The 27,193-nt window shown below is 37.1% G+C and overlaps 1 protein-coding gene and 1 long non-coding RNA gene across 2 annotated transcripts in view; one reads left to right on the top strand and one right to left on the bottom strand.

Annotated features, from left to right (window-relative positions):
- Positions 1 to 202: 202 nt before the first annotated feature.
- LOC106937787 (neuroligin-4, X-linked-like) overlaps positions 203 to 27,193 on the bottom strand; it is a 58,958-nt gene continuing 31,967 nt past the window's right edge. Inside the window, exons 2-4 of the mRNA XM_015019467.1 lie at positions 14,282 to 14,467; positions 10,126 to 10,915; positions 203 to 1,535 (exon numbers count right to left, since the gene is read on the bottom strand). Coding sequence (XP_014874953.1) covers positions 641 to 1,535; positions 10,126 to 10,915; positions 14,282 to 14,467 — 1,871 coding nt within the window. The 3' untranslated portion in view covers positions 203 to 640. The remainder of the gene's footprint in view (positions 1,536 to 10,125; positions 10,916 to 14,281; positions 14,468 to 27,193) is intronic.
- LOC106937788 (uncharacterized) lies at positions 8,304 to 25,558 on the top strand. Its single transcript, XR_001422461.1, has 3 exons — positions 8,304 to 8,869; positions 13,795 to 13,798; positions 25,547 to 25,558. It is a non-coding gene; the product is annotated as an uncharacterized LOC106937788 (long non-coding RNA).

Raw genomic sequence — 27,193 nt, forward strand, 5'->3', positions numbered from 1 at the left:
AAAAAAAGAAAAAAAAAGCCAAAAAAAAAAAAACAAAAAAAAAAAAAAAAAACAACCCCAGAAAAAAAAAAAAAAAAAAAAAAAAGAAAAATTAATAAATCAAATATAGAAATAGCTCTTTGTATTTTTTAAAATCTTTTTAAAAACGTCTTTTATTTGCACGCATAATTATATTCCCTTTTAGTTTTCTTCTTCTTTTTTTAATTTATTTTTTATTTTTGCAAAGTTTTTATAAATACATATCAGACTGGGGTGTAGAATTGTGTGCCCAGGTCAGGTGTCCGATGCAGGAAAGATTCTGAAAAGATGAAGTTTCTTTGTTGCTTTCTTGTTGTCTTGTGTATTTCTGGCTCAAAACCTCCATAAAGGCTTTTTTGCCCCCTTTTAAGGATATTAACAGTCAGTTCTGGTTGCTTTCTTTTAAGTAAAACCTTCTATGAAGCTTTGCTTCAAAAAGAGTTACTAATGTAACATTCATTCTGAATTTCTGGAGAAGTTTATGAGCAATGCACTCTTTTAATACTTTTCAAGAAGGCGTGATAACAAAATATCATCTGCTTAGACTCGGAGTCTGTGCTTTTCAGTCAATTTCACATATTTGCTTTGTGTTGGAATCTGGATTGGTCCCGGCCCAGTTCAGCTATACCCGCGTTGTCGAGTGGCCGTGGGGCAAATTGGTACTGTTCTGGCTCCCGCCAAACGTGTTGAAGTTGTGCAGAGGCTGCATGCCAGCCAGCGAGTTTGGGATCATTGTGATAGTGCTGGGTGTCATCAGTGGGATGTCGTCAGGCGACCGGCGTAGCGTGAGGGTGTAGTCAGGGGGACAGGTGAGCCGCAGCGTGTCGTGGCTCTGCAGGGACTCACACTCGTGGTGATGTTCGTGCTCAAGCTGCTGCTGCTTCATCTGTAAAGACATCAGCTCCTCGCTCTGCATGTGCGCCACATCGTTGGCTGTAGTAGAAGTGTTCGCCGGGGCGGAGTTACGCTGCGGGGTTGGAACTCGGCGGTTAGACTCGTGTCGCCGCTTGTCTTTCTTGTAGTAGAGTGCCGCGAAGGCGAGGATGTTCAGAAAAAGCAGCGACGCCCCTACGGCGATGGTGACACTGAGCTCAGTGGAGTAGTCTCTCTTGGTCTCAATCATGACGGTTGATTCTTCAGTCAGGTCTCCGCTCTTGCGCTGGTCTGTGGTTTGCTTGGTGTTGGCAGAAGGGACTCCTGGGTGGCGTGTGGTGGACGGCCAGTTGTTTTTCCCTGGAAAGCGTTTGGTGTAAGGGTACGGGGTGGTGTCCTGCGGCGGTATCTTGGTGGTGGTGGACACATACTGGAAAAACTCATTTATATTGTGCAGATGTGGAACAAGTTCCAGCCAGAACGCGACCTTTGTAGCCCGGTAGTGATCCCGAACTCTTGGCTTTAGGCCAATGTGAAGGTAGAGCTGGTCTTTGGGGTTGTACTTAGTCCAGGCTACTTCTTCAAACCGGTTAGGCTTTGTGTGGATGAATTTTGTGTCTTGTGGAACTGGCTGATTTGGATCCCTGAAAGAGAGAAAAACAAAAACAGTATTCTTAGTAAAGGTTTTAATTCAGAAACCTTTCAGTAAAGTATTTTCCTATCAATCAGATCGCAACAGACAGTTGCTCTGTTGCAGTTTTTCATGTACTCACAACAAAATTCATTGTGTTTTGATGATAATTTAAGTGAAAGACAAACACAAGGTAATGGGTCATTGTGTAGGGATTGGATTTTTAAAGGTTTCTTACATCATCCTGAACAAACCAACCGCACTGTGAAACATGGTTGCATCAGCCTCATGCTGTGGGAATGCTTATATCAGCAGGGACTAAGAAGCTGGTAAGAGTTTACAGGAAGGTGGATGGAGTTAAATCCAGGACGATCCAGGAAGAAAAGCTGTTTGCAGAATACTTGAGACTTGGGAGAAGGTTCACCTTCCAACAGGACAACCACCCTAAAAATACAGCCAGAGCTACGATGGAGACGTTTATATCAGTGGTATCGACCACCGATACTCAATGACAGGTATTCTCAATGTCTTAGATCTTTTCCTGGTTGGGTGTGAATACTTTTGTTAAGAATCAGTGTTTAGAATCTAAACCAAACCAAAGCAAGTACGAATCTGTTGTTTCACTGAGGACTGATGGATGTCACGTCCAGCTGGGTTATTACCACATCTCTTCAAAAGTAATGCATTTCCAAGTGACTCCAGGATTAAATGAATGCTCTGTCACGACCTTCATATTTAATGATGCCTTATGGTTGGCAGGTTCTGAATTTTGTGCTAGTTCTGAAGGAAGAGAAAGTTAGACAACACTTGAAACATTTTCTTCTTAGATTGTGTTCAGTGAGAGGTGTTGTTGACCATGCATACATAACAAGAAAGATTTTATGAGTTGGTTGTCATATTTGGTGATTTGCCTTTACATACTTCTGTGATATGTCCTTTCCTTGTATCCATTTTCTGTGCATGAATCAAATGATTGAAGGTGGTTGGAACTGATCTAAAGCAGCCACTGGGTAAAACTGAGGAATGGAATCTTGTCATTCCCTCTTACTGGTCCCAACTCATATGTGGGCCCTGCTGGTTTATTTTGAGCACATTTCATTACCAAAATCATAGGACTTTTTTAGTTCTTTTGTTCTTATCATGAGGTTTTCTTCTTATATGTTAGCAATACTTTGTTGTTTTATCATGGATTTTTAATCCTAAGATTGACCTTTCACTGCTCTAGTGACGCATAAAGCAAAAGGTATTTATTTGCAAATTAATTTAAATATTATAGACCTATTTCATCACTAAGCAGTAATACTGCAGTCTCCTGTGCTTTGCTCTGTTTGAGGTAGATGCCAGCAGTCATTTGGCAAAAGATGGGAAACCCAAAGGACAAGTGGCCTGTTCATTGTCCTTTAGATAATCTTGGTCCAAATAAAAAGACATAAATAAAATTAAATAAAAATAAAAGTCATGACAAAAAACATCATGAGTGACTGAAGAGAAATCTTCACACAAGAGTCAAAGCCAGAAATCCACTGCTTAAAGGAAGGACTCATAGATCCCATTGGCAGCAGTTTTGCTCATGTTTTCACCTCTCTGATCAATCAGGTAATAATCTTTTGTTGAAAAATTCAGACTCTGCTTTTAAATAAAATATTTTTAAGTACTTTATTAGAATCAGAATTGTTATTTTACTGAAATCTGTTTTTGAAAGAGAGTCAGATATTTTTAGGTGCATTGCTGTCTGTCGATGTCGATTCTGCTCAGATTGGACATTGACCTCTTTTATGTGAACATCTTAGTCAGGAATCACCTATTCATGCAGATCTACATCCGTTACCTACCTGTGAGTATATTCACCTGTGAATAGGTAAATATACAATAGAAAAGTTCTACTTTCCTATTGTATCAAATGTTTACTTTATGCATTAAAATGCAAATTAATAATTATACGTTTTTTATTATTATTTTTATTTTGATAGGACAATGTATTTCTGTGAATTTTTTAGGTGATGTCTCTCAGGGTTGATGTGTACCAACAATGACAATTCTAGACCTCCATTGTTTGTAAGAAAACGTAAAAAATAAAATGAAATAAAAATCCACAGTGTGTCAAATACTTATGTTCCCTCACTGTGTTTTCTGAAAGGGCTTGCACAGCAGGTGTGGTTGAAATCATGCAGTGATGACAATCTGTGTGACGAGCTGGTTGGTAAGATTAAAGCCAAAAAACAAAAAAACACACCCTGACTACATTTGGATAGAGGGCCATACTAATCCTTTCTTGCCAATAACACACATTGATTGGGTCATGGTTGGAACTTTTACTGGAACTTTTGTTCTTCTCCCTTGCAATCATAAAATCCATTAGTTGCATAAAATTCACCACAAAATCTAAATTTATGAATTATAATATTTGAAAATCCTAAAAAGTTAGTGGAGCATAAATCATTTCCCAAAAATGTTAACTTGTCTGTTTTCCTTTTCTATTTGTTTTACCGTTCAAAAAAAAACAAAGGCAATCAAAATAAATAACAGTTTTCTGCCTTTAATGCCTCCCTCACTACCTTTGGCAGTCACAGCTTCCTCATTGGAACCAAGAACAAAGCTGCTCGGCTCAAGCATCCCTGAAAGCTTCCCATGTTTCAGATGGATTCTGTTTTGGCAAACACTTGATCCATTTTTCAGAACACACTGAGCCAGAAGCAGAGTATTTTCTAGGATAATAAACTGGACCAGAACACTACTGTGCCCTTCACTCAGTCAGAGGAATTTTGCCCAGGAATCCGTGTTAAATCTCCTGCAGAGTCATCACTGCTGAACTCTGCAGCCCATTAGGATGTTGGTGTCAGTTTATTGAGGGTCCTAACAAGCAACTGAAGAAAAGTGTGTCCAAGTAATTGAGGCCTTTTGGGAAACAAAGCTGAGCAAAGACTTCTGAAACTGAGTAATTACAAATTTTAGATGGTCTACTGATTTTTTACACTGAAGGAATGAAAGTCAATTTATATCTGCAAACACTAGAGCAGATTTCCAGTCGGTGGCTACAATCATGCAGCCCACTGGAGCCTCTTTATAAGACTCTTCACTATTTCATAAGAGTTTGTTTGCTTTGTGTTGAAGACCCTGAACATTCCTACTTCTAAAAATCATTTACAGGCTTATTATTTTTCTGTTTCTACATTTGCTTCTTCACAGGATTTAAATGGTAGCCATTTAAAATTTTACCAGAGTCAAGAAAAATCTAATTTGATTGGTGACCATGAATGAAGAAGTATCACTTTTCTCTAGCTGGATAAATCCTCCTACACTTTAGAGAGTGTGCCTGTTAGCGTCCTACATCAATCATAATATTGGGGTATATTATTTACAATGGAAACACAATATTCATGTTTTACCTAAAATATTTGACCCAAGTCGTGGCTAATTTGATTATATACAAACATTTCTAAAAAGTGTTATTATTATTCTCATACTTATGTCAAAATAATTCAGTTAACTGAGGAAAAAAGGAAAGCTTTAGTTAGATTTAACATCAAATAAAATTAATATAATTTTTTTTATAACTTAACTGCGCAATTATTTGGTTCCAACAGTATCACTGGTAGCTGATAGAAGCAGCACCTCTGCCTGATTAAACTGCCTCCTTAGGAAGGGTCAGAACAGTCATCCAGTAAGGTTCGGCCTCCAGCTGGTAGCTGCATATGGAGCCACACAAAAACGATTGCTGGCATGTGGTAAGAGTTCCCTCAAGGCCTGTCATTGCTGTACAAACATATGTTAGAACAGACATCACCCCTCCCACTGAATGCATTAGAGATAGATTAAACCGAACACTTTAAACCTTCCTCGCCGATAGAACCGCCAATTATCTTACCTCAATTATTTACATCCAGATTTTTGTAATAATTGAGATTTCTTTTTTCTCCCCCATGATTAATTTTACCAAACACTCCCTCCATTTCTTCTGGCAAGTAAATTAAAAGTGAAATAAACTTCACCAGTGTGATGCAACAGATGCTTTAATGGACTTGGAGAAGCTGGAATGAATTCAGTGTTGCCTTTTAAATGTCTATGAACAATATTTACATTGTTACACTGCAAGAGGACATGTTTCTAATCAATAAAATGTAACTTGAGACTGAAAATGTATTTATAAGTCATCTGACTGATTTGCCTCCTGTTATCCTCCTAGAATGGGAACACAGTCTATGTTTACTTTCCTAGGAGGAATGTTCTACTCCAAGAGTAGAGTAGGGTAAGTAGATGGTCAAAATGTGCATGTATGCTCAGTTGTATGTCTTGTTGGGTTCTGTGTTGCCCTGGAGATGAACTGGTGACCTGTCAGTAGGTCTCCCAACCATCACTAGAGACAGTGCAAGGACAAAGTGGGTATAAAAAAATGGATAAATGGTGTGTTTCACACACACAACATGCTGGGCTCAAACATTTCTGATTGACTGAAGTGTTGGTGCCATATGGAGACTAAGACAAAGTGCCACAATCCAAGCTAGAACATAAGGGAATTAAATGTCACTTTCACTCAATGGGGTAAAAATCAAGTGAAAATGTACAGTAGAAATAAGATCTTTACCTACACTGTAAAAAATCTAACACATTTTATTTTTCTTCATTTGGTATTAGACTAAATTTTCTATGAATTACAAAATGTACTTTTATCTGAAGAACAGCAGGGTAAGATACATTTTCAATTTTAAACTCAGAAATTTTCTCCTAATTTCTTAGTATTTGGTCAAACCTTTACATTTTACAACTTGGGTCAAATGATTTGGTTTGCTGTAATTTTCACCAAGTCCTCTGAACAGAACTTGTGTTACTGGGTTCAGATTTTAGGCCAACAATCCTCTTAAACAGGATGAATGGTGGACATTGCTATGCTGTTCATAAAATAGTTTGAACAGATTAGGGAGGATATCTCAAAAGTCCACAATTCTTTTTTCAGATATTTGGACAGATCTTCTTTTGATTTTGAACAAGAAGCCAAAGTGGTTTATTTGTTGCCTTAACTTATATCTACAGTTTCAGCTGTTGATGTGATCCAGAGTTTGTTAACTTCATCATGCTTCATTTGCTTCATCATTCTGAAACACATTATGTTTCAGAATGGGTTAGATTTAAATCATTGTAAAAATGATCTAAATCTAACCCCCTTCCAGTAAAAGTAAATTGTCAGTCCTGACTGATCTGAAACATGAACAGTTCAGTTTAATTTATTGTCACAGAGAGTGTTAATCTGACAAGACAAGATATCTGGTTTAACTTTGTATACGATGTGATTTTCTGGCATTTTTGTAAGTTGTTTTTTTTTTGTTTTTCTATTAAAATCAAGCAATTAAAAAAAATATAAACTTTTTTTTTTTTTTTTTTTTTTTTTTTCCAAAGTGAACACATTTACATATCGTCACCTTCCTAGGTCATTTTTGGCCAAAAAATGATTAAGGCAAAAAAAAAAAAAATGACTGGAGGTGTTGTTTAAGGAAGGTGACAATATTCAATAGAAGATCAAATATTCATCACCTCCAGTTCTTCTATATTTCTAATTACATCTACCATTTTCTACCAAATCAGAACTGACAGTTTTTTGTAGCGAAATGCAATCTGGCGTGATCACAACTGGAGACTTTGCAGTGAGGTGGGGAGACTTGCTGAGAAACAGCAACTCTCCAAGTGATAAATTTGCTTTCAGTAAACGCCGTCTTGGAAGTGCATAAAAAAAGCAGCAAGAGAAAAGAGCCTACCCAAAATGTGTGTGAGGAGACCAATCCCCCCGCTGATCAGGCATCAATTGAATTGGAGCCAAACAGCAAGCGGTGAAATGCTGCAGACTATCATGCTGATCAAGACTTTATTTGTTCGCCTAAAAGTGAATTTTCAGTGTGACTGGGCCGCAAACAACCTGATGCCTAATCTCAAGGTGTGTGTGAAGCAAAGAATCGTGATCCAAATATAAATAGCAAGCAAATCCTTTCATCAAATCCAGCACTGCAGCAGCACCAGGGCAGGATTTAATGTGTTTTATTAACCCCCACTTGATCTCTGTGACTCACCGACTAATCATTAAATAGCTAATTATAGCAACAATATTTGTTGATACCCTGTCTCTGAATCCAGGTTTGGAGCATTAATATTAAATGTTATTTTAGAAAACATTTAGCTGGTAATTTGATTCATCAAGAGGCATCTAGAGCTTTATACACATCTCCGGTTATGAGAGTGCAATGTGAAATGCTGATTATCTTGTACTAAGACTTCAGAATGTCTTATGTGCATAGTGTGTTGAAAAAGTCACACACAACAAACTTTAAGTGGGTGTAACCTTGTACAAGTTGTACAAGAACCTTTGTGAACCAGTAAAATAAACAAATAAATAAAATCAGCTTTTACACTGATTTAAATCTAACCCCAAACCATGCTTGGAAAAAAAAATAGTTCACTTAATGATTCAACAGCTTGTAGAGACATCTTTAGCAACTTATAGTAACTGCTTTCTGTATCGCTTTATCATATTACATTCCTTGCATAGATCAAGAGAGATATATGGCCTTACAGCCGACTCGGCACATTGCATGTTAATGTTTACATCCAGAGATTTTGCCCATGTGTAGGACGCTGGAGGGCAAAAAGACTATTATTTTACTTGCTATCCATTTTTTCTGCCACAGAAGAAAAGTTCAGTTAACAAAATGAAACCTGGAGATGTAGGTATTATTACTTTAGTTCACTGCAAATGGAAAAATGCAGCAGAAAAAATGCTGAAAAACAGCTCCAAACCACCGGTATTCTTTTTCTTGCTCTCTGTCAGCTATGCTTCACACAGAGCCGTTGCCGTAGTGACTGACTGACAACAGCTCCAGCTCCAGCTCCAAAAACCAAGCAAACATTTCTCACACAAAGGAAAGACACAAGTTTTACTTGATTGTCATGAGCTAGCACCACGCTCTTACCAAATAAAGGAAGTGTTAGCCATGCCAGCCAAGGGAAAGTACCTGCTGAATAACCAGGAGCTCAAAAATGAGGCACTCTACCGCAGATTCTCCTGCATCAGCCAGTATCAGCCACTGGCTCTGCTGGGCCTCTCCATATTCTTCTGTCTGTAAATCTGTAACATTCAGTTGTTACAGATTTAGGTGTTAAGGTTGTCAAAGTCAAGCTAGCATAGCTCACCTACTTTTAATTAAAACTTTTCCCTGATCTGGTGATATTCTTGGGCCTTATTATTGTTGTGGTATTGTTGGCTATTAATAACAAAGTGTCCCTTTTTTTTCACATATCAAACGTGCATTTAAGATTTACAGTGTTATGTTGACAACTTGACAGCTAAAACCAATGGTAGTCATCGTTGGCAAGTAGTTTGTTGCCCTCCAGCAGCGAGATGGGGGCAGGATCTTTCATGCATCACATCAAGTTGCAATTTGTCTATAATATTGTAGGACACAGAGGACTTCTTGGTCCACTCATCGACTCTAATCAAATCCAGATCTTGTGGATTCAAATCAAGGTCAAATCATCCAGAGGACTTCTCCACTGTGCCGGCCGGTTGGTGTGAACGTATGGGGTCAAACATCTCTACTTTAGTTTCATCTGTTCACAAGTTCCAGAAGTTTTGTCTTTTTTAAAGATGCAGCTTTGTAAACCTATGTCATACTGCCATGTTCTTTCTAGCAAGAAGACGCTTTCCCCTTTAAGTTGTTTTAAAAAAGTCATGCTTGTTCAGTCTTTTCCTAATTATCCTGTCATAGTGTTTAGCATCTTAAATGAGGTCAAGAGGCTAGGATGAAGCTTTTAGGTGTTTTGCAGTTTCTCAGAGAGAATTTTGACCAATGGCCAGATGGCAGTGTAGCTACTGACACTAAATTATTGTAATTCTTGATTTTCACACTTAATCATGCATTTTTATAAATATTAACTGAACAATGTATGTATTTATTTATGTTCATCTTTTTATTTGTTTGTATTTTTAATTTATATTTACATGAGCCTATATAAAAATATTTCACAAGTCATTATTTTATTCATCATGGTAGGCAACTTTTTTCAGTTGCCTACCATGAAGGATGTCACTGAATGAAGGATGAATGGGAAAATGTACTTGAACATGCTTGATAAGAATCTGCAGATGAAATACAAGTGGATATTTTAGCAAGACATCTATACAACACACTTTGTGTGTTGGAAGAAAGTATAGCCTTTATAATAAAATGCTGCTCTGAATCAATTAAAATACCTGTGAAAACCTGAAGTGGCCTCCAGAACCAGTTTGTGTGGAAAAATGAGTCAAAATCTGCTGTAGTTTCTTGATATAGGAGACATTTTGATGCTGTCATTATCAACAAAATATTTTCTAATAAATATTAAATAAGTTCAAGACAACTTTTTCAATACTTATTCCGTATGTCACTCTAGCAAATATATGTGAGAGCGTGATATAAAACAAGGTGAATATTACGTAGGGCACCACATCTCTAGGTGTCATTTACAAATAACTAACATGAATTGAAGTGAAAATAAGACTGTTTAATAGCCATCTGTAGTAAACCACAGTGAGAAAAGACAAAGATAAGAAAGAAAATGTTTTAGAAAAACTTGAACCTTACCCTGTTTTTGCAAAATTAGTCCAGTAGGTCATGACGACGGCACTAAGCATCACATCGTTCTTTGAGAAATTGCAGTTAAAAAGATCTGTGGGGCCGATCATAGGGATCCCAAACACATATGGTACCTCGTCACCGTGGGCCGAATCAGCCCAGCTGGGCTTCATGTCGCTTTGACAGTGATGGTAAAAAGCATAAAAGTAGGTGGGGGAGCCGTACTGGGCGTGAAGGTCAGCTGTGGCCACAGCTGGCGCCACCCACTGGTGGTCGGTGAAGAGCGCCACAAGGGTCTTGCGACGGGTTTCTGGATTTTCCTTGTCTGCCCAGTCGGTGTACATGAATTTGATGGTTTCCCGCAGAGTGTCCTTTCCCTCTGGGTATCCATAGAGATGATCCACAAAGTCTGACACTGCAAAGTCAAAGTCGTTGGCAGACACTCCATCCTCACTGTCCACAATGCCATCCACAAATTTGAACCCCTCGCCCTGGTTGACGCCCAGCATGATGTCATAGTTCAGAAACTCCCCTTGTTCCATGAGAATCTGAGGGTCGTCAGGGATTACGTCGCCGTCAATGACAGGCCCAAAAGCAATGTGATACTTTGCAGGCGTGACGTACTGCTCGATCAGCTCCTTGTAGTTTTTCTTTTGCAGGCATTCCACCAGGTCGATGGTGTCCAGCATGTTGCAGCCCACCTTCTCAGCGAGGGATCGGGTGTACTTTGCAGGCTGGTAATTGACGGCCCAGCTGGACAGCGCTGTCCCACTCTGGATGATGGCTTTCTGGAACAGATCTGAGATTCACACTGGTATTAGTTAAACACTTCAAAGAACGCCACTTCTCTTTTATTGACTACACACATTAACCAAAAAGATGAGAATGTGTAAAAGTTAAACATTAAGAATAATTAGAAATTCCGATTTAATTGGAATTCACAGTGTGGTGATAAAGTGTTTGTCCCCTCTACATTCTGTTTTTGTTTCTTTCTTCCCAACCTGGCCATATGTGAGAAAGTAATGACTCTTTAACATCATTGTAGAGGAACTTTGGCCTACTGTGTTTTGTAGTTTTTCTTTTTTAATTCAGCCAAATTAAAATGTTAAAAAAAAATTTTTTTTTTTTTTTTTTTTTGAACATTTACACTCTTAGATTGACATTCAGGACGTCCCTGAACCTTCACTTTGTTTTTTTGGTTTTATGAGTCATTTGGACATGAACGTCCTGGTGTGCTTCAGATCATTGTTCTCCTGAACAACTCAAGTGTCCTGGAGTTCAAAATCACAAACTGATGCCTGGACTTTTAGGGCAGCAAAACAGCCCTAGATCATCACTGTCACCACCATGACTATAGGTATGATTATCTTTCTCTGAAATGCTGTCGTTTTCACAGAGCAGGATGCACACTATGATTTCCCCAGTAGTCTTGTGGATCATCAAGATGTTTTTTGATACATTTAAGATGGACCTTTGCATTATTTTTTGCTCAGCAGTGGTTCTGCCCTTGTTTCTCTTTCTTATGTTGGAGTAATTAATTCTGACTCTAAATGCAACAGGATCTAGATGGTTCTAAATGTTTTGTCTGTGATAGATGAGGGCTACCTTTGAGTTGGATAAAATTACTTGTCATTCCTACATCATTCCTTGAACACTTACCCCAACAGAAGTTTGCTGGGAAAAGCAGGTTGACTTCTACCAGCCTCAACAAAACACAGGGAGATGTAAGGATCTTGATCTGCCCTCAAAATGTTTTGAAAAGTGGATACGGTGTTTCCCTTTCATCTGTTCTCAGATTATTTTTACATGGACAATATTATTGCCTACATTTGAAAACCTCAAAAGAACAAAATGAGGATTTTGAAATGCTTTGTCAAAGTGGTTAGGGTCAGCTGACATCAAACAAACTGTGTGTTAAACCATGAACAGTCATTCAAGTCTTTAAATACTTGCATGAATATTACAACAGGTTTCTCAGGCAGTACTTAGCACAGCATTTCCAGCTTCCAATCAGCAAATAGGTCACAATACATTTTCCCCAAAATTTTGGTTTTAGACAGTTCTATTTATACTCATGCATACGCAGAGTAGTGACTCAACCAGGCCGATGTGGAAAGTATGTTTTGAGCTCAGAGCCGACATTTCCCAGAAGGCCTGTTTAGTTCTGTGCGAGATTTTACTGCCGCCGTTCTCAAGCTGATGGCGAGCTTCGGCTCAACCTCGACTCAGATATTCACTTCGAGTGACGGTGAGGTTTTATGAGCCTGGCATGTTGATCCACAAGGCTGATGATGCTGCTGTTTTCATGGCAGATTTACAGCATGGCGAATGCAACAAGCCACATTACATTTCTCGGTGATGTATTGCACAGAAAATAAAGGATTCTTGGCAAGGCATGGGCGTTTGTTTACGACCACAGCCCTGAGTGCTGCCCCTTCAGAAACATCCAGACTTCTACCTAAATGTAAAGTAAGCCATTCCTGCTGCAGCAACTACACAACACAGAAAAATGAAACAGATCTGCACACTGCAACAACAAAACCTATTGTTCTCTTTGATCTTCTTTAACAAGCTCTTGCCTTTTTGGATTACCTTTCAAATGAAGCCAAGACACTTTTACCTGTTATTTCGATTTTTAAACTTGTACAAAAGGGACTTTTTCCCCAAAGCCTGTGTTGTTAACATTTAAGTGGAGATATCTTTTAGTAAAACAAGGTTTTAAAGTCAAAACAGAAGAAATATTTATGAATAAAACATGAATGTACAGCTGAACCAATATATACTGTACCAAAAATTCAAAGGTTTTTCTCATCATGTCTGACACTGAATGAAACTAATCTTCATGTTTTTACCAACATCATTTGCATTTGCTAATATCAAAAATAATGAGAGATTTCTGTAAGACATTGTTATTCTTATTCTACCATTCTTGACATTACAAAGTTTTCATTTAAAGTGTCCTATCTGGTTATACTGCTGACAAACTGACACATGTGCAGCTGAAACCAAAAAAAATTACATACACCAAAAAAAAGTCATTTTTTTCCTCAACGCCCCTCTTTTTAAATCAGACCAAACTTCTGCTGTTTAGGTCAGTTAGAATTACCAAAAAAATGTATACTTTATATGCCACAATAATAACAGAAAGAATATGTCAGATTAATTGATTTTCAGATTTTTCTCTAGAACCTAATTCAAAATTATAAACTAAAACTCCATTATTTTATAGATTTTTTCTAAATAGTGTATTTCTAGATTTAAAAGAAAATACCAAGGCACAATTCTGTTTGACAAGCTATTAGCTGTCGTTTGCAAAGTGGCCAATCCAGGAGAGCCATTCATTTCCCTGTCTCTTATTGGCTGCACCCTCGAGAGCAGATGCAATGAAAATGGTAGATATTAGGTTCTGCTGCAGGGCTCAGGTTCTTTCCACTGTGCTTTTAAAGACAATATCAAGTATATTTGGTGTCTAAATTGTTAAAATAAACAGTTTTAAATTATTATTATTATTATTATTATTATTATTATTAAATATTTTAAATGCAGCAGATTTTTGTATCCCAAGACAACAATTTTGATAGTTATATAAATTGTGTGAGTTTACAGTATAGAAGATTAGACACATAAAAAAATAATTTAGAAAAGGAAATTTTGTTTAGATGAAGAGCTGATGAAAAGTGCTGTTGGTTTAGTTTATGCAAGAACAGCTTAAAATCTCTTTCTGTTTTGCATCCATAAAGGTGGCATCTGGCATTATAATAATATTATCATCACTTTAATACAATATAATTCTCCTATTGACTAAGTAGTTGTCACAAATGCTTGGTTGTTTTTTTGTGGCTGTCGTCTTTGTTTATGTGATGAAGCTGTTTTCATTCCTAGGTTAACAAAATGATGCAATTTTCTAAAGTCTGAAGCATAAAATCATTTGAGAAAGTCTCAGGCTTTGATGCCCTGAGGCAGCAGCTGTGGCAAACAGAAGTCCACACCGCCAAGCAAATCTTTTCTGCTTTTCATGGATGTTTCTGCTCAACAACTTTAAATAAGCTGTAAGAGCAGAAGTAAATGCAGATTCAAAAGTCAGCTCTGGTTTTAGAAGTAAATGTTGCTGTGCTTTGAGATGGAAATTCAACTTCTCTTCATGACTCAGTGGAGGAGCTCATACCTTCTGAGTAATGCGAAAGGCAGAGCAGGCTGACGCACGACGCTCCAGCCCCTGAGCCGAAAATGGTCACTCTTTTTGGGTCTCCTTTGAAGGCATGGATGTTTTCTTTGATCCACCTGAGAGCCTGAATCTGATCCAGGAGGCCGTAGTTCCCCTTGGCTGCCTGGTCACCCGTGCTAAGAAAACCTGCAGCGATAAAAATGGAGAAAAAGATATAGCTTTTATTTATTTCAACAATCATAAGTGTTTGTGGTACCTGCAACAATGACTTGCTATTTGTGTTCATTCATGAGAAAAAGGTCTTCATGACTTCTAATCTAACAATATGGAAACTTATTTAAACCTTTGCTGTTACTGTGTCTTTAAGCAGATGCTGCTAATCAAATAGATGTGAGGACTTGGAGCTTAGCAGTGTGTTCTCACAATGCGTGGAAGGAAAGACATCAGTAATCGCCTCAGAGAACCATTGTGTCTGCCCATTGATCTGCGAAGGCTTACCAGGTCATTTCCACAGATTTTCAAGTTGCTCTTTGTACACTGAGAAAGATTCTTCACATGCAGAATTTCTCTTCTCACTTTTCAGCTACCTGTAGTCATCATTAAACACATTTAAGTGAAAACCTTGACACTTTCTACTTTCCAACCCCAGTTTAATCGTATTTAGATGGAAGTCAAAGGTGTTTTCTACTCAGGGTTTCAGTAAAGATGTACAATACTAGAGTTCATAGCAATGCAGTTAAAAGAAATTCTGAACAAGTATGATTTTTGTTTGAAAAAAAGCAAAGCTTTAATTAAAAATAAATATGAATTCCTTTAATTTTATGAACATTGATAAATTTTTCAAAAACTTTTTTATAAAGTAGGTCTGGAAAAAAATGGTCTCTTTCAATTTAACTGAGAGATGTGAGTGAATTTGTTTCTCTTCTTTAGATCGGGGCATCATGCGATCCTGCAGCCTACGTCATGCTGCTCCTCTATGTTTGTCTCAGTTGAGTCCTTTTATGAGGACTTTCACAAAACAGGTAAACGTGACTCAAGTCCACTTTTTTGGCTCAACTGCAACTTATTTCTGACTTTTTCATGGCAGTCTGAATGACCCAATAAAGATTACTTTTCAACCACTCAAAATCCAGATTGTGCTACTTCGACATGTGCTACTAAGTCGGAAACGATTTATGCCGCATTTTATGTCATTTATGTGAGATGTGTCATAATTTTGCACCAGCAGAAGTTAGACAAACAACAGATGTAAACAATGGCTGAAAGTTATAAATCATAAAAATTCTGATGTTAAGGCAGAATTCTGTCATCTCCATTACAAATGTCCACAAAACTTTGTCAATATTCCATTAATGTCGAAAAACACAATTTCGCAATTGTGGCATTTCCATTAAATAAAAAAAAAATAAAAGTAATAAAAATCCCACTTGAATAAATTTGTTCATGTGAGGTCACTAAAAACACATGCCACACCTTGATCCTCTGACTACTTCCTGTTGTCTTCTTCATGGTTTGCACCAGTTGTAACATCTGCATGTTGATCATGTGACTCTTGTGATGTGAAAAAAAGTGTTTCTATTGCAGTTTTGCAAAATAAACCAATTTAGATATGGCCAAAAAAGCTACCTCATTCTAGTGGGAAAAACTTTTTTTGAAATAAGTGTGTTTCCATTAAGCAAATTTATTTTCAAAATTTCAAATTAACGTAATTATATTGTCAATGGAAATGCAGCTGAAACATCATAACTCCACCACTTTGACTCCAACTACACATCCAAACAGACTTCTCTACAGGTTTGGAGTCAATGCAGCGCGAAATTCATTACTATTAATTGAGCTTTCTTTTTATTAGTTGTTGATAGAAAATATCAATAACAGATTGTTTCACTTACAACAATAGAACAATGTCTTGTTATAAATGAAATAATCTACCAGTAAAACATGTATTTTTTTCATTATTAAGGAATTAGTGAGTCAAAACAAGCTCCTCCATCTTGTTAAAAAGTTACTTGTAAGTTGTCTTTGTCTTAATTCAAGTGTGCTAAGATATTTGCACTAGAAAGTAGACCAGAACTACTTAGTGAGACTGTATGTTTTTGCAGTGTGGGTGCTGCTGGTGGTCAGAGGGTTCGGTGGCTCACTTTTGTCAGTCTGCTCCAGGGAAGCAGAATGCTGAATGGATGAATTTCTGAATGTAGTGTAAAGCGTTTTGGAATCCTCTGGACTTGAGAAAGTGCTATTCAAGTACAGGCTGTAATCTGTGTGGGGTGAAATACTCTTCACTCTGTGTAAACCTCAAAAACACCTTGGTGGATCTGTGATGAACTGGAATACAATGAAAGGTGGTAGTACACATGCTCCTCTGCTGTTCCAAGTATCAACAGCCAAGTAGAGAAGTATGCAAATTTGATTGTACCCATTGCACCAGAAAAGGTTGCCCAGAAGGAGTCCCATCCAGACTGACCGGCCAGACAGCAGCCTCTGACTTCCAAAAACTTGTTGACAAATTAGCAAATACCACTAAACCCATTAAGTGGCTTTCTAAATTGTGCCACTGGGGTTCCTGGCTGCAGCATCCTGCCAAGCCTGGCAGCGGCCACCGGTAGCTGTGAGCTAACCAAGACTGAGGAAGTGTAAATGACAAATGGAATGAAAACCACTTGGTAAGAGTGCAGGGGAGAAGGAGGATATGTAGCCTGTGGCTCTTTGATACACCACAGATCCAGTTTGTCATGGTGAGATGGAGGGAATGATGGGAAGAGGAGGGAAAGGGTGGGGGCGGGATTAAAGGCCGACGGCAGCCTCCTAGACCCTGCAGCACAGCCCTGATGCTGCTCTCCCCTTCAGACCCTTTTCAGCCCCCAGATTCTCATTTCTCTGCTCTCTTTTCCTCTTCCCTCACATCCCTCACCTCAAAGGAGCCAAAGAGAGAAGCACGCTTACAGGCTCTCCTCAGGAGGTGTGAAGATTAGTCAAAGATTCATTTCAAAGCATCCTGTCCCCAAAATAGACTCACATAACTGTCTGCTGCCTGAGACTTTACAAGGAAAACCATTTCAAATAAGTAACAGGAATCAAATAAACAACACACACTCTACAGACATGTTCACATGTTAAACATGAACAGCATGGTCATTCTGAACTGATCTTTTTTTGGTGTTAAATGTACGCATTTACCTAAATGTCTTAATGAGTGACGTTAGAAGTTATATAATGCATTTTAAGCTTTTACTTGTTAAATTCAGAGATCATTAGTTGAAAAATAACTTTAAAAATGTGTTTTTGTCATCATGCAGATCCTACATTTAGTAGAGATGGTTCATTTTAATTTTGCACATATAATAGGTTCACATTTTGGTATTTAATATGTAGATTATATAAATAAGATAATTTACTAGATGACATCAAAGTTAGTACAAAATGATTCTTGGTAGGAAGAAGTTTGAGGCTAATTTGCGACAGTAGACAATGACTGAATTTCACCTGATGAGTGTAGACTAAACCAGATGGAAACATAATCTGTCTTTCTGTTCACTGCATAATTTCACAATTTCACATTTTGGAAATACATTTGCATAATGGAAACTTGATTTGTGAGAAAAAGTTCTTAGACAACAGGACCTTCAACATTTCTTCAAAATGTGTAAAAACCTTTGAAATCCATGTTTGAAAACAATTTCTTCCTTTCTCTACGGCTATGTGAGTTTTAGTTAATTTCCACATAAAGACTCAGTAAAAACCCTGAACTTCGGTGTTGGAATGTGATAAAATGTAAAAAAGTACATACTTTTTCAAATGTTGTACATAGTGACTTTTTTCTATGCTATTTTTATGAGGAAAATACCTTTTCAGTATCTTTAACAAATGACAAAAATAAAGCATCATTTACTCTGCAAGAGTTAGAGGCTCTAAGGAATTCACTTCTGGTGAAATAGGAAACAGAATAGGAAACTCAGTAAATCTGAGTTCATTCAAATATCGAAACAACTCCCAGATCTTCAGTTGTTTAGCTGGTCAGTTCATCATCCTATAAACTAGTGGCTGATTGAGACATGTGCAGCTGAGATTTACCAAATCAAAGGATTTAAAATGTGAAGAAAATGAAAGAAACATTCCTTGGAGGTAAACTGCTTGTGGCTGCAGTTGACATTTCAGTCCTGCTGCTTTTATCGGAGCGCCACCACAGAAATTAAACCGGAGCAGAGCTGTCAATACTCACATGGAAGAAAACACTAATGGCACACATTTAAAAATACCACTCAGGGTGAATCACATAAAGAAATCACTGGACAGCCTTTTAACCAGACCACTGACAGGCAATTTTCATTTTCAGTTTCACCTGACAGGGACACTTAGTGAGTTCTTGGTTAATGTAGTGTAATAAAATGTGTCTCAAGACGGACTGATTTTTGAAAAAAAAAAAAAAAAAAAGGTATGACTTACCAGAAAGCAAAATTGTAGAGTTTTTCATCATAGACTTCAGAAATTCCACTCACCTGACATCATTGATTCAATGAAAGATTCTTTGAGTTTTCACTCTGTTATATGATGTCAGGTTTTACACTGGAGCCCCGTCATGTTGAGCTTCACTGCTTCACCAGCTTTTCTTTATTTGTTTTTTAATTGAGTGACTTTATTCAATCCTAACTTTGCATTACAAACATACAATGTGTTGGATTTAAACATCCAACACATTGGGGCTTTGGTGAAAATTTTCTCTTCCCTCTCCAATAAAAATAAATATACAAAGTTTATGTTTCATCTATAATACACAATGAAATAAATACATATCAAACTGCAGTGATAACTTTTTTTTCCAAGAAATACAATTTTTAAAAATGCAAATGAAACAAAGATTTGGTTGTGTAGTTTAAAAAGACTTTGGGGTGAGGGGTGGGGTGGGGTGGGGGGGGGATTGATTTCTATGCTAAATGCATGAATAAAATCCAAAAAGTCACACAAACTGCAGCCTGTTTTTGTTGCGTGATGTGCTATAAAAGTAAACTTGAATTAACTTGACCTGTATTTTATTCGGCAACATTTCCTGCAGAGACAATAAGCTGCTACTAGTAATTGTTTGCATTCATAGATAATTACATAATGGAAATGTTCTTTTTTATTTCCTGGTTGGTTTAGTTGTTTTGTTAAGATTTAGAGTCATAGTAAAAATAAAGTATGCACTCAAGCTGTGTAAATATCAGAGCATGATCAAACATGTGAAATTATTAGAATAAAAGCAGAAAACAATGAGCTTTTTTTTACACCCAGAACGTGTTAACACCTCTATGGAAGCTGGAGTTTTAGATTTCTGCTAGCTGTAGGTTTTCACTCAATGCCAAAGTGGACAGACATTAGCAATCCATTTAGAGAAGAAAACGTGTTGATGCTTATCACCCTAGGAAGGGTTAAAGGTCATTCAAAAGAAATAAAACTAGAACTACAAGCTCTACCCAGCAAGTCCAATAAATACATGAAAGGTCATTTCCAAATATTACAAAATCCATCATTCAGTAGTGAAAAAATAAAAAGGTTTAATATATCTGCAGATCTTCCCAGGAGAGGAGGTCTCAACAAATTCAGCCTCTGAAGGACATTATAAATTCTTGAGCTCACTTTACTGCTTGATTACTAGATTATTGTAGTTTTAGGGCCAGACTAAGAAAAAATAGCAAATAAAAGAGAAGATTAAGAGAACAAAGTCATACAATTACAAGAATGAAGTTATGATATTGTGGGATTAAAGACTAAAGTCTTCATATTTTAAGAAAAGTCAGTATTATGAGAATAAAGTCATTTTTACAAAAATAAAGTTGTAATATAAGAAAATGCTCATATTACAATAATAAATGTGTAACATTGCAACTTTATCCGCATATTATTTTGACTTTATTTTTGTGATATTGTGGCATTATTCTTTCAGTTTTAGGATTTTATTTATGCAAATTGTATTCTTTTAATTTTCTTTACGTTACCTTAATGCTCCATTAGTTTAATAAACAGGATCAATGTGTATCTGATTGACTTAAAATGATATTTCTGTAAAGTGCCTTGAATTGATGTTATATAAATAAAACCAAATTAACTGAAAAATGAAGCCATGTGAGAATTTCAGTCGCTAAAGGTGGAGCTACAAGCAAAACATTTTCCACTTTTGCTTTATTCTTGTGTTTTGATAACAAAGATAACAAAGATATCATTGTTATCCTGGTGAATATATTGGAGTCCAATTTGCTTAAATGTGTTTATAGTAAAACTCTAGAAGTGAAGGAGGGTGCGTTTTCTTTTCATCATGGCAGTAAAGAAGTTTTCAGCAGTCTGTCAATGACAACCCAACTGAGCAGCACCACTCACCGCTCTGGCCTACAGCATTAAACCCTCCCTGCTCTATCTGTACAAATGCTGCTTTCACAGGCCAGAGCTTAATGTAAGTCAGTCTGATAAAGTCCACAGAGCTCTGAGGTTTAAAAAGCGCCGGGCTGGGCAGCCAATGGATTGATTTCAGGCTCTAAATGGAGCAGAGGAGTAACATGTCTGGGTCATCAAACTTTTCACATTCATTGGAAATTACAGACAATTCTGTAAAAAAATTATACAATTGTTGAGCCAAATAGGGAGGTGGGGAGTCATTTCACAGATAAGTCTGCTTCTTTCTGACTGACATTAAATCAGGCTAAACTTTTTCTGCTTCAGGTCAGTTAGAAAAATTACTTCTTTCTTAGGAAAGAAGTAATTTTTTCAGAATGTCAGAAGTTTGCACCCATTAAAATGACTATGAATTGAAACAAATTGGGAATACAGAGATTATGATGTCACGACTACAGCAACTGAGCTAGAAGAGAAACACTGGAAGCATTTCACAGCTACATCCTAAACACTGTCAGAATCAGGAACGCTGGGAAAAAAGAAGCAACTATTACGAAAAATGAGACAAAGGTTGAAGTGCTGGGACATAAAGAGCATCATTACATATGAAAGAAAAAAGTGAAGCTGAAAAAGTTGGGAACATTAACCCAAGTGGGACGTTAAGGTGGTGGCAGCATGAGGAAATAACATTCTGTGGATTTATTGAAGCAACATCTCAAGATATCAGGGACAAATTTGTCTTCCAAATGAATAATGTCCTTCAGCATGACACCAAATTACTTACAAAGTGTATTAATGTTTTATTTCTTTTTCAGCTCTGATCATAATTCCATTGAACATTTGTCAATTAAAAAGGTGTGCATGAAAAGGAGAACTAGAATCTTGACCCAGTCACAGAGGTTAAACTAGATATGGCCCGTTTGCTGGAAACTATTTTCAACAGCTTGATGAAAACAAGCCAGATGATTCATCCAGATCAGAAAGTTTAGACAATATTTCTATCCAATATTGAGGAAATATGTGAAAACTTTAGAATTTGAAAAATGTAACAAAATTCTCACCATTGTGATATTTAACACATGAAAAGTTTTATTTTCAGACTGAGAGAAACAAGATCATATTTTTAATATTCAGTTCAGTTCTTTTTTTTGCTTTTGTAGCAGAAATGTTTTTGCTGCTTCCCATCTGAAAGATGCAGTTAGAGGGAAAATATGCAGGAGACAGAATGGACCTGCTCTGTATTCTGCTGCAGCTGTGAGATATGGCCCGTTTCCAAAGAGCAAACAATCAAGTTACAAATTATTGAAACCCTAAATTTAGACTCTTTATGCTCTTGAGTGCCATCAGAACTTTATTTGTCTGCTTTCAGTCCCGTATGAAATGATTGTTCTGTAGTTGTTGCTGTTCATCGACTCCAGCTCTGATGGAAACACACCTGATGACTGGAAATGAATGATCTGAACTTGTTGCTGTGAGGCGGGGAAAGCTGACTTTTAACTAACAGAAAGTCTTTGCTGAAAGCAACATGTCCCATCGAGGCTCTGACAGTACCAACTCATACAGCGGGGGTGAAGATTTGGATCTTTGTGTCTGAATTTCAGATGCTTTACTCTCAATCCCATTGTGTGAACAAGGAAGTCAAGATTCCCAGGAACAGTTTACTGACTGCAAATTGTTTTCCAATTCTTTATGAAAAAAATTCTGAAAGTATGCTGGTCCTTCATAATCAGCCCAGTATGAACAGTTCGTAGAACCACAATCCAGACAGATCCAGCTCAAACCTGCAGAGTACATTATGTCTACAATTTAGTTGTATCTGACCAGTCAGAAAATGTTCATATATTTTTCACCAATGATTAGCAAATAGCTCAAAAGTGTTAAAATTTGATATTAGGTCTAAATTAATTTTGCAGTCTGGTTTAATCTTGCATAAATGAACCCAGACATGTTATTGAACCAATAGCTAAATGTAGCAGAACTAACTATGCTAACTAATCATGTACTTGGATTTCATAGTGAAACATAATTATTTTATTCTACAAAATTGAAGGGTATATATAAAATAACTAACAATTTAGTTGTTTTAATTAATTTTATTGGGTTTACAACAAATGCATAGAATCAGATTCAGTGCATTTCCTATTAAGAAATGACACATTCAATGATGTAATCAATACACAAATCTAGAATAAATTATGGAAATTAGCACGATCAGCTAGCTGATGCTAGTTTGCAGACATACCAAAGATCATATTGAAAGCAAAGTGTTGTAGTGGTTCAAAATTATACCTGATTCAGATCAGTTTCATAAATTTGCCTCTTCTGCCTCTTAAGTACTGAAATGTATTGAATGTGCCATATTTAGCTAAAAAAAAAAAGTTTTCTTTCCAGAATCTGTCAGCTAGCATTCAGGTCCTAGAAGATCACACCAGAATAGCATGATACTAACTCCACAGCTTTAGCATGAGTCCTACTTTCAATGTTTGACCAACCCAGAGTGGTCAAACATTGTGTGTTTGACCACCCTTTGTGTGTGATACCACAACACAAAGGACAACATTGGTTTTGTAGAGGCGCTTTTATAAAAGTATTTTCTTCACCTTCAAAAATAAATGCAGCCTGAAAAATCACCCAACCAACCCATTCTTAATGAGGTTTAATAGCACTGAGTCACATGAATGTACAAACCAAACCCCAATGTAAGCCAGGGCGTTGATTTCTAAAGATAAGAGAAATCCACCTAGCAACAGAAATGTTCTTGTAGGTGTAAACATGAACAAAGCCGCTTCACAGGTGGTCGTTTAGAGAAGCTGAACCGACTTAATCCTCACAGAGCATCTGAGCTTAAATTGAAAATGAATCTCATCAAATTCTGAAAAGACCATTGGAGTCTTATCAAAATGTCATGGTATGTTTTTTTGGATTCAGTTTAATGTTTAAAAAGTAGCAGCAGCAGCAGCAGCAACAGACAGCAGAGCGGCATTAGTGACACGTATGAAGGAGTGAAATGGCACCGCAGCTCTCTGAACAAACTGTGACCCCGGCTGAATGCCAAGAGTCTGAGCTCAGAGCACACAATGTTCAGAGGCAGAAATCTGTGACTCACTGCAAGTTGTTGATTTGATTAAAAGACTCATATCTGTTAAGATTCTGTAAAGGTTTAACCATGTGAAGACATAGAGACAGAGACAGGCTGGTCAATTAGGTCAGGTGAGAACCCGCTATCACCCACGTAGATGACTTTGTGATTTATTGTATGAAAAGGGAGGAGATGGAAGAGAGTCAGAAAAAGTTGTGGAATGTCTTGCAGAGAAAGTAAAGAAACTCACCAGATGAAAGAATTCATGTGTGAATGAGGGGAAAACAAGGAAACCGCAGAAATAAAAGTGATAACAGATAATAGAACCAGGTGTTATGTACGACTTGGAGACGGTGGTGCCAATGAAAAGGTCATCTGAGACGATTAGATAGTGATCAGCAGGGACCAAAATGGACAGGATCAGAAATTAGTATTAAAGCTGAAGACTGTAAACACAAAGTAAGGCTGTGTTTACACGAGACTGTTGCCTGGAAACTGCCACTATTTCCAGATCTCGATTGGGAAAAAGTTCCACGTTTAGACGGCGCCACAATGGCAGCTTGGGTCAGCTGTAGTTGTTGTGTTGTGCCACCAGGTGGCGATGGGCTTTTAGCATGTGGTCAAACATATCCTTAGTGTTTGCCTCATTGTAAACAGTAATCTGTCCCCTTCTTCCATGAACAAAATGCTTGTCTAACACATGTACTCTTTATCAGAACCTGTTTGCAACTTAATTGAAATTCTATTAAAAAATTGGGCAAAAATTTGTCGCTATCCCTCTACTGTCAAAAAAGAAAAACACAATTTCGCAATTATGGTGTTTCCATTAAGTAAGAAACTAAATTAAAGTCACACTTAAATAAGTTTGTTTACGCAATAAGTTGCTAAAAAAATCACCATCATCCTCCAACTACTTCCTGTCATCTTCTTTGTCTTTTCTCCCTTTGGTAACATCCAGTTGGTCACATGACTTGTGTGATGTGAAACAGCAATTCCTTTGCAGTTTTGGAAATTTCACTAATTTCAATACAACTGTAAAATATCCCTGCACAAAAATGTTTTAGCAAAAAAGTTTGTTTCCATTATGCAAATGTATTTTGGTAATTCAAATTTGCACAATTATGTGGTCAAAGGAAACACAACTATTGTTCATCCTGGAAACCCCTATTAACGGGCTAGCAACCTGTCAGTAGGGCAACATGGAGAGCTAATGGATGGCTTATAACTAATCAGTTAAATGTACAAAGGTTATGAAATAAGATGAAATATCTTAAACAAGTGAATATGACAAAAAACAAGGTCAAATCCTTTCCTACAGCACACTCTTTGTTCACATATTGTGACCTGCAGTGTGCAAACAAACTCAGGGTTATCAAACGGACTGATGGTGGAAGCATGTCGTGCTCAGCTGTGTCCATGTTCAGAGCTACTGGGCAGGTCAAAGTGGCAGCAGCGAAATTAGGTGAGAAGAGCTCCATCAAAGTCTCCAACTGGGCTGCGTAATTAGAAGGGCGTGTGAAAGCCCACATGGGACAAGCTGAATGTTGATGATGGAGCGGCAGCTCAGCAGTGAAACAAACACACCATCGCTGTCAGAGCACATCAGCCACTGCATCACTGGGCCAAATCATGAGGCTGATCTCAGTCGACAGATGGGTGAGTCAAACTTTGAACAGCTTTATGATGCCTGCAACATATATTTTTTTAACTAAAGCTGCCAATCAAGGTTAGAGTTAGATTATTTGGCAAGAAAAATCCTTTAGGTGTTCTTATAAAGAATAATGGAATGTCATTTACCTCCCTTCAAATTAAAAAACAAAAAGAGCAGTTTTTTTTTGTTTGTTTTTTGTACACCACAAATATCACGATCTTGATTTGTGAAAGTCATTTGAATCCATGGAAACCACAAACAGACAAAATGTGCCTCTTAAAAATGTTACACAACATGTGAAACATTTATGTTCTTTACTTTCATGTGACATATTTCATAAAGCACTCTGCCTTTAGCAGCTGCTGTGACATTTCATTCTACTAACAACTTAAATAATTATTTAGGGTGCCTTCCAAAAGGTGTTGTATTTTTTTCTCTTTTGGAACAAACTGTTCTGTTCTTTTAAGATTTCCCTTACATAAAAAAACAGTTACGGTGTTTCAGTATTCCTCTCTTTTTGTAACCTACAACCAAAAACATTTCTCCTAAATGACATTTTCATGTCAAGATTAAATGTTATAAAAGGTTTCACTGACAGACCCGCCCACCATACATGTCTGTATGTCACCCCATTGTTGCTAAATTGGCAACATTCTTACTATATTTAGCAACATTTCATACAAAACAATTGATATAGACCAAAATTGGAATTGGCTGTAATCTGCAATTGGCCAGTAAAATGTGATCGATGCAAGAAAAGAATAATTGTCCACTTCAGTAATCTATTCCTTCTTCACCAAAATCTAAGTTTGCTTCTTTGAATTTGAGACCTGACAGAAAAAAGGAAAATAAGATATCTCTTTTTTTTATGCCAAAGCTGCAATTAAATAAATGTAAATTCTTGAGGCACCATGGCACCATGCTCACTTGTTTCTAATGTATTTAATCCCTTACGTACCCAGGAGGTTGAGTCTTCAGTAAGATTAAGAAGCATCCCGGAACTTGACTCAGTTTCTGTAACATAATACGATTACAGGGAATGTGAGCCTATGTGGCGTAGTGTTGTATCGCTGATGCTCTTTGAGGTTCATCAGAGGGAATCAGATAAGACAGAACAAAAGTCAACAAACGTGTCATTAATACCATAAAGGAAACAACTTAGACATGTTTTTGTTCTGCAAAATGCTTCATGGAAACATGCGGAGTCCTGAGCACAACCAGAACCATGGAGCGTTAGAGGCCGTCTGGTCTCATATCCAAGTCAGATCCTTTGGGATACATTTAATACGCTGCAGAAAGAAATCAATCACAACAGGTTTTAACCGGGAAAAAGAAGCTGTTGCAACACGCAAGGTACTGCATAAAATGGAAATAATGCAAGTGAAAATGCAAACACTTCAAAACATCTGTACAATTCCAGATTTGAGCAATTTTTCCAGTTTTTTTTGTTTTTTTTTTTGTATTTTTCTGTCTATTTTCAAAGTTTAAACACCTAAATTCACCCTGAATTTTACACAGATAAAATGATGGCTGGATAGACAGACAGGTAGCTAAATGAATACAGTGATGTGCACAGATAGACACCAGGTGGTGCTGTTCAATTGCACCTGCCCTTTTTCTGCTGAATAAAAAAGTGCCCTTCTGAATTTTTTTTTCTTTTTTCTTCACAGTGTATGGACCAAGGTAGCAAAAAGCCTATTTTAATTAGGTAGCAACTAATTTGTTTTGGATTTGAAAGTGACAAATGTTCAATAGTATTAATACTATTAATATCTATAAAAAATTTATATATATATATATATATATATATATATATATA

The sequence above is a fragment of the Poecilia latipinna genome, unplaced genomic scaffold (assembly GCF_001443285.1).
Source record: "Poecilia latipinna isolate Pla-1442-1.1 unplaced genomic scaffold, P_latipinna-1.0 Scaffold2438, whole genome shotgun sequence".
Lineage (NCBI taxonomy): Eukaryota > Metazoa > Chordata > Actinopteri > Cyprinodontiformes > Poeciliidae > Poecilia > Poecilia latipinna.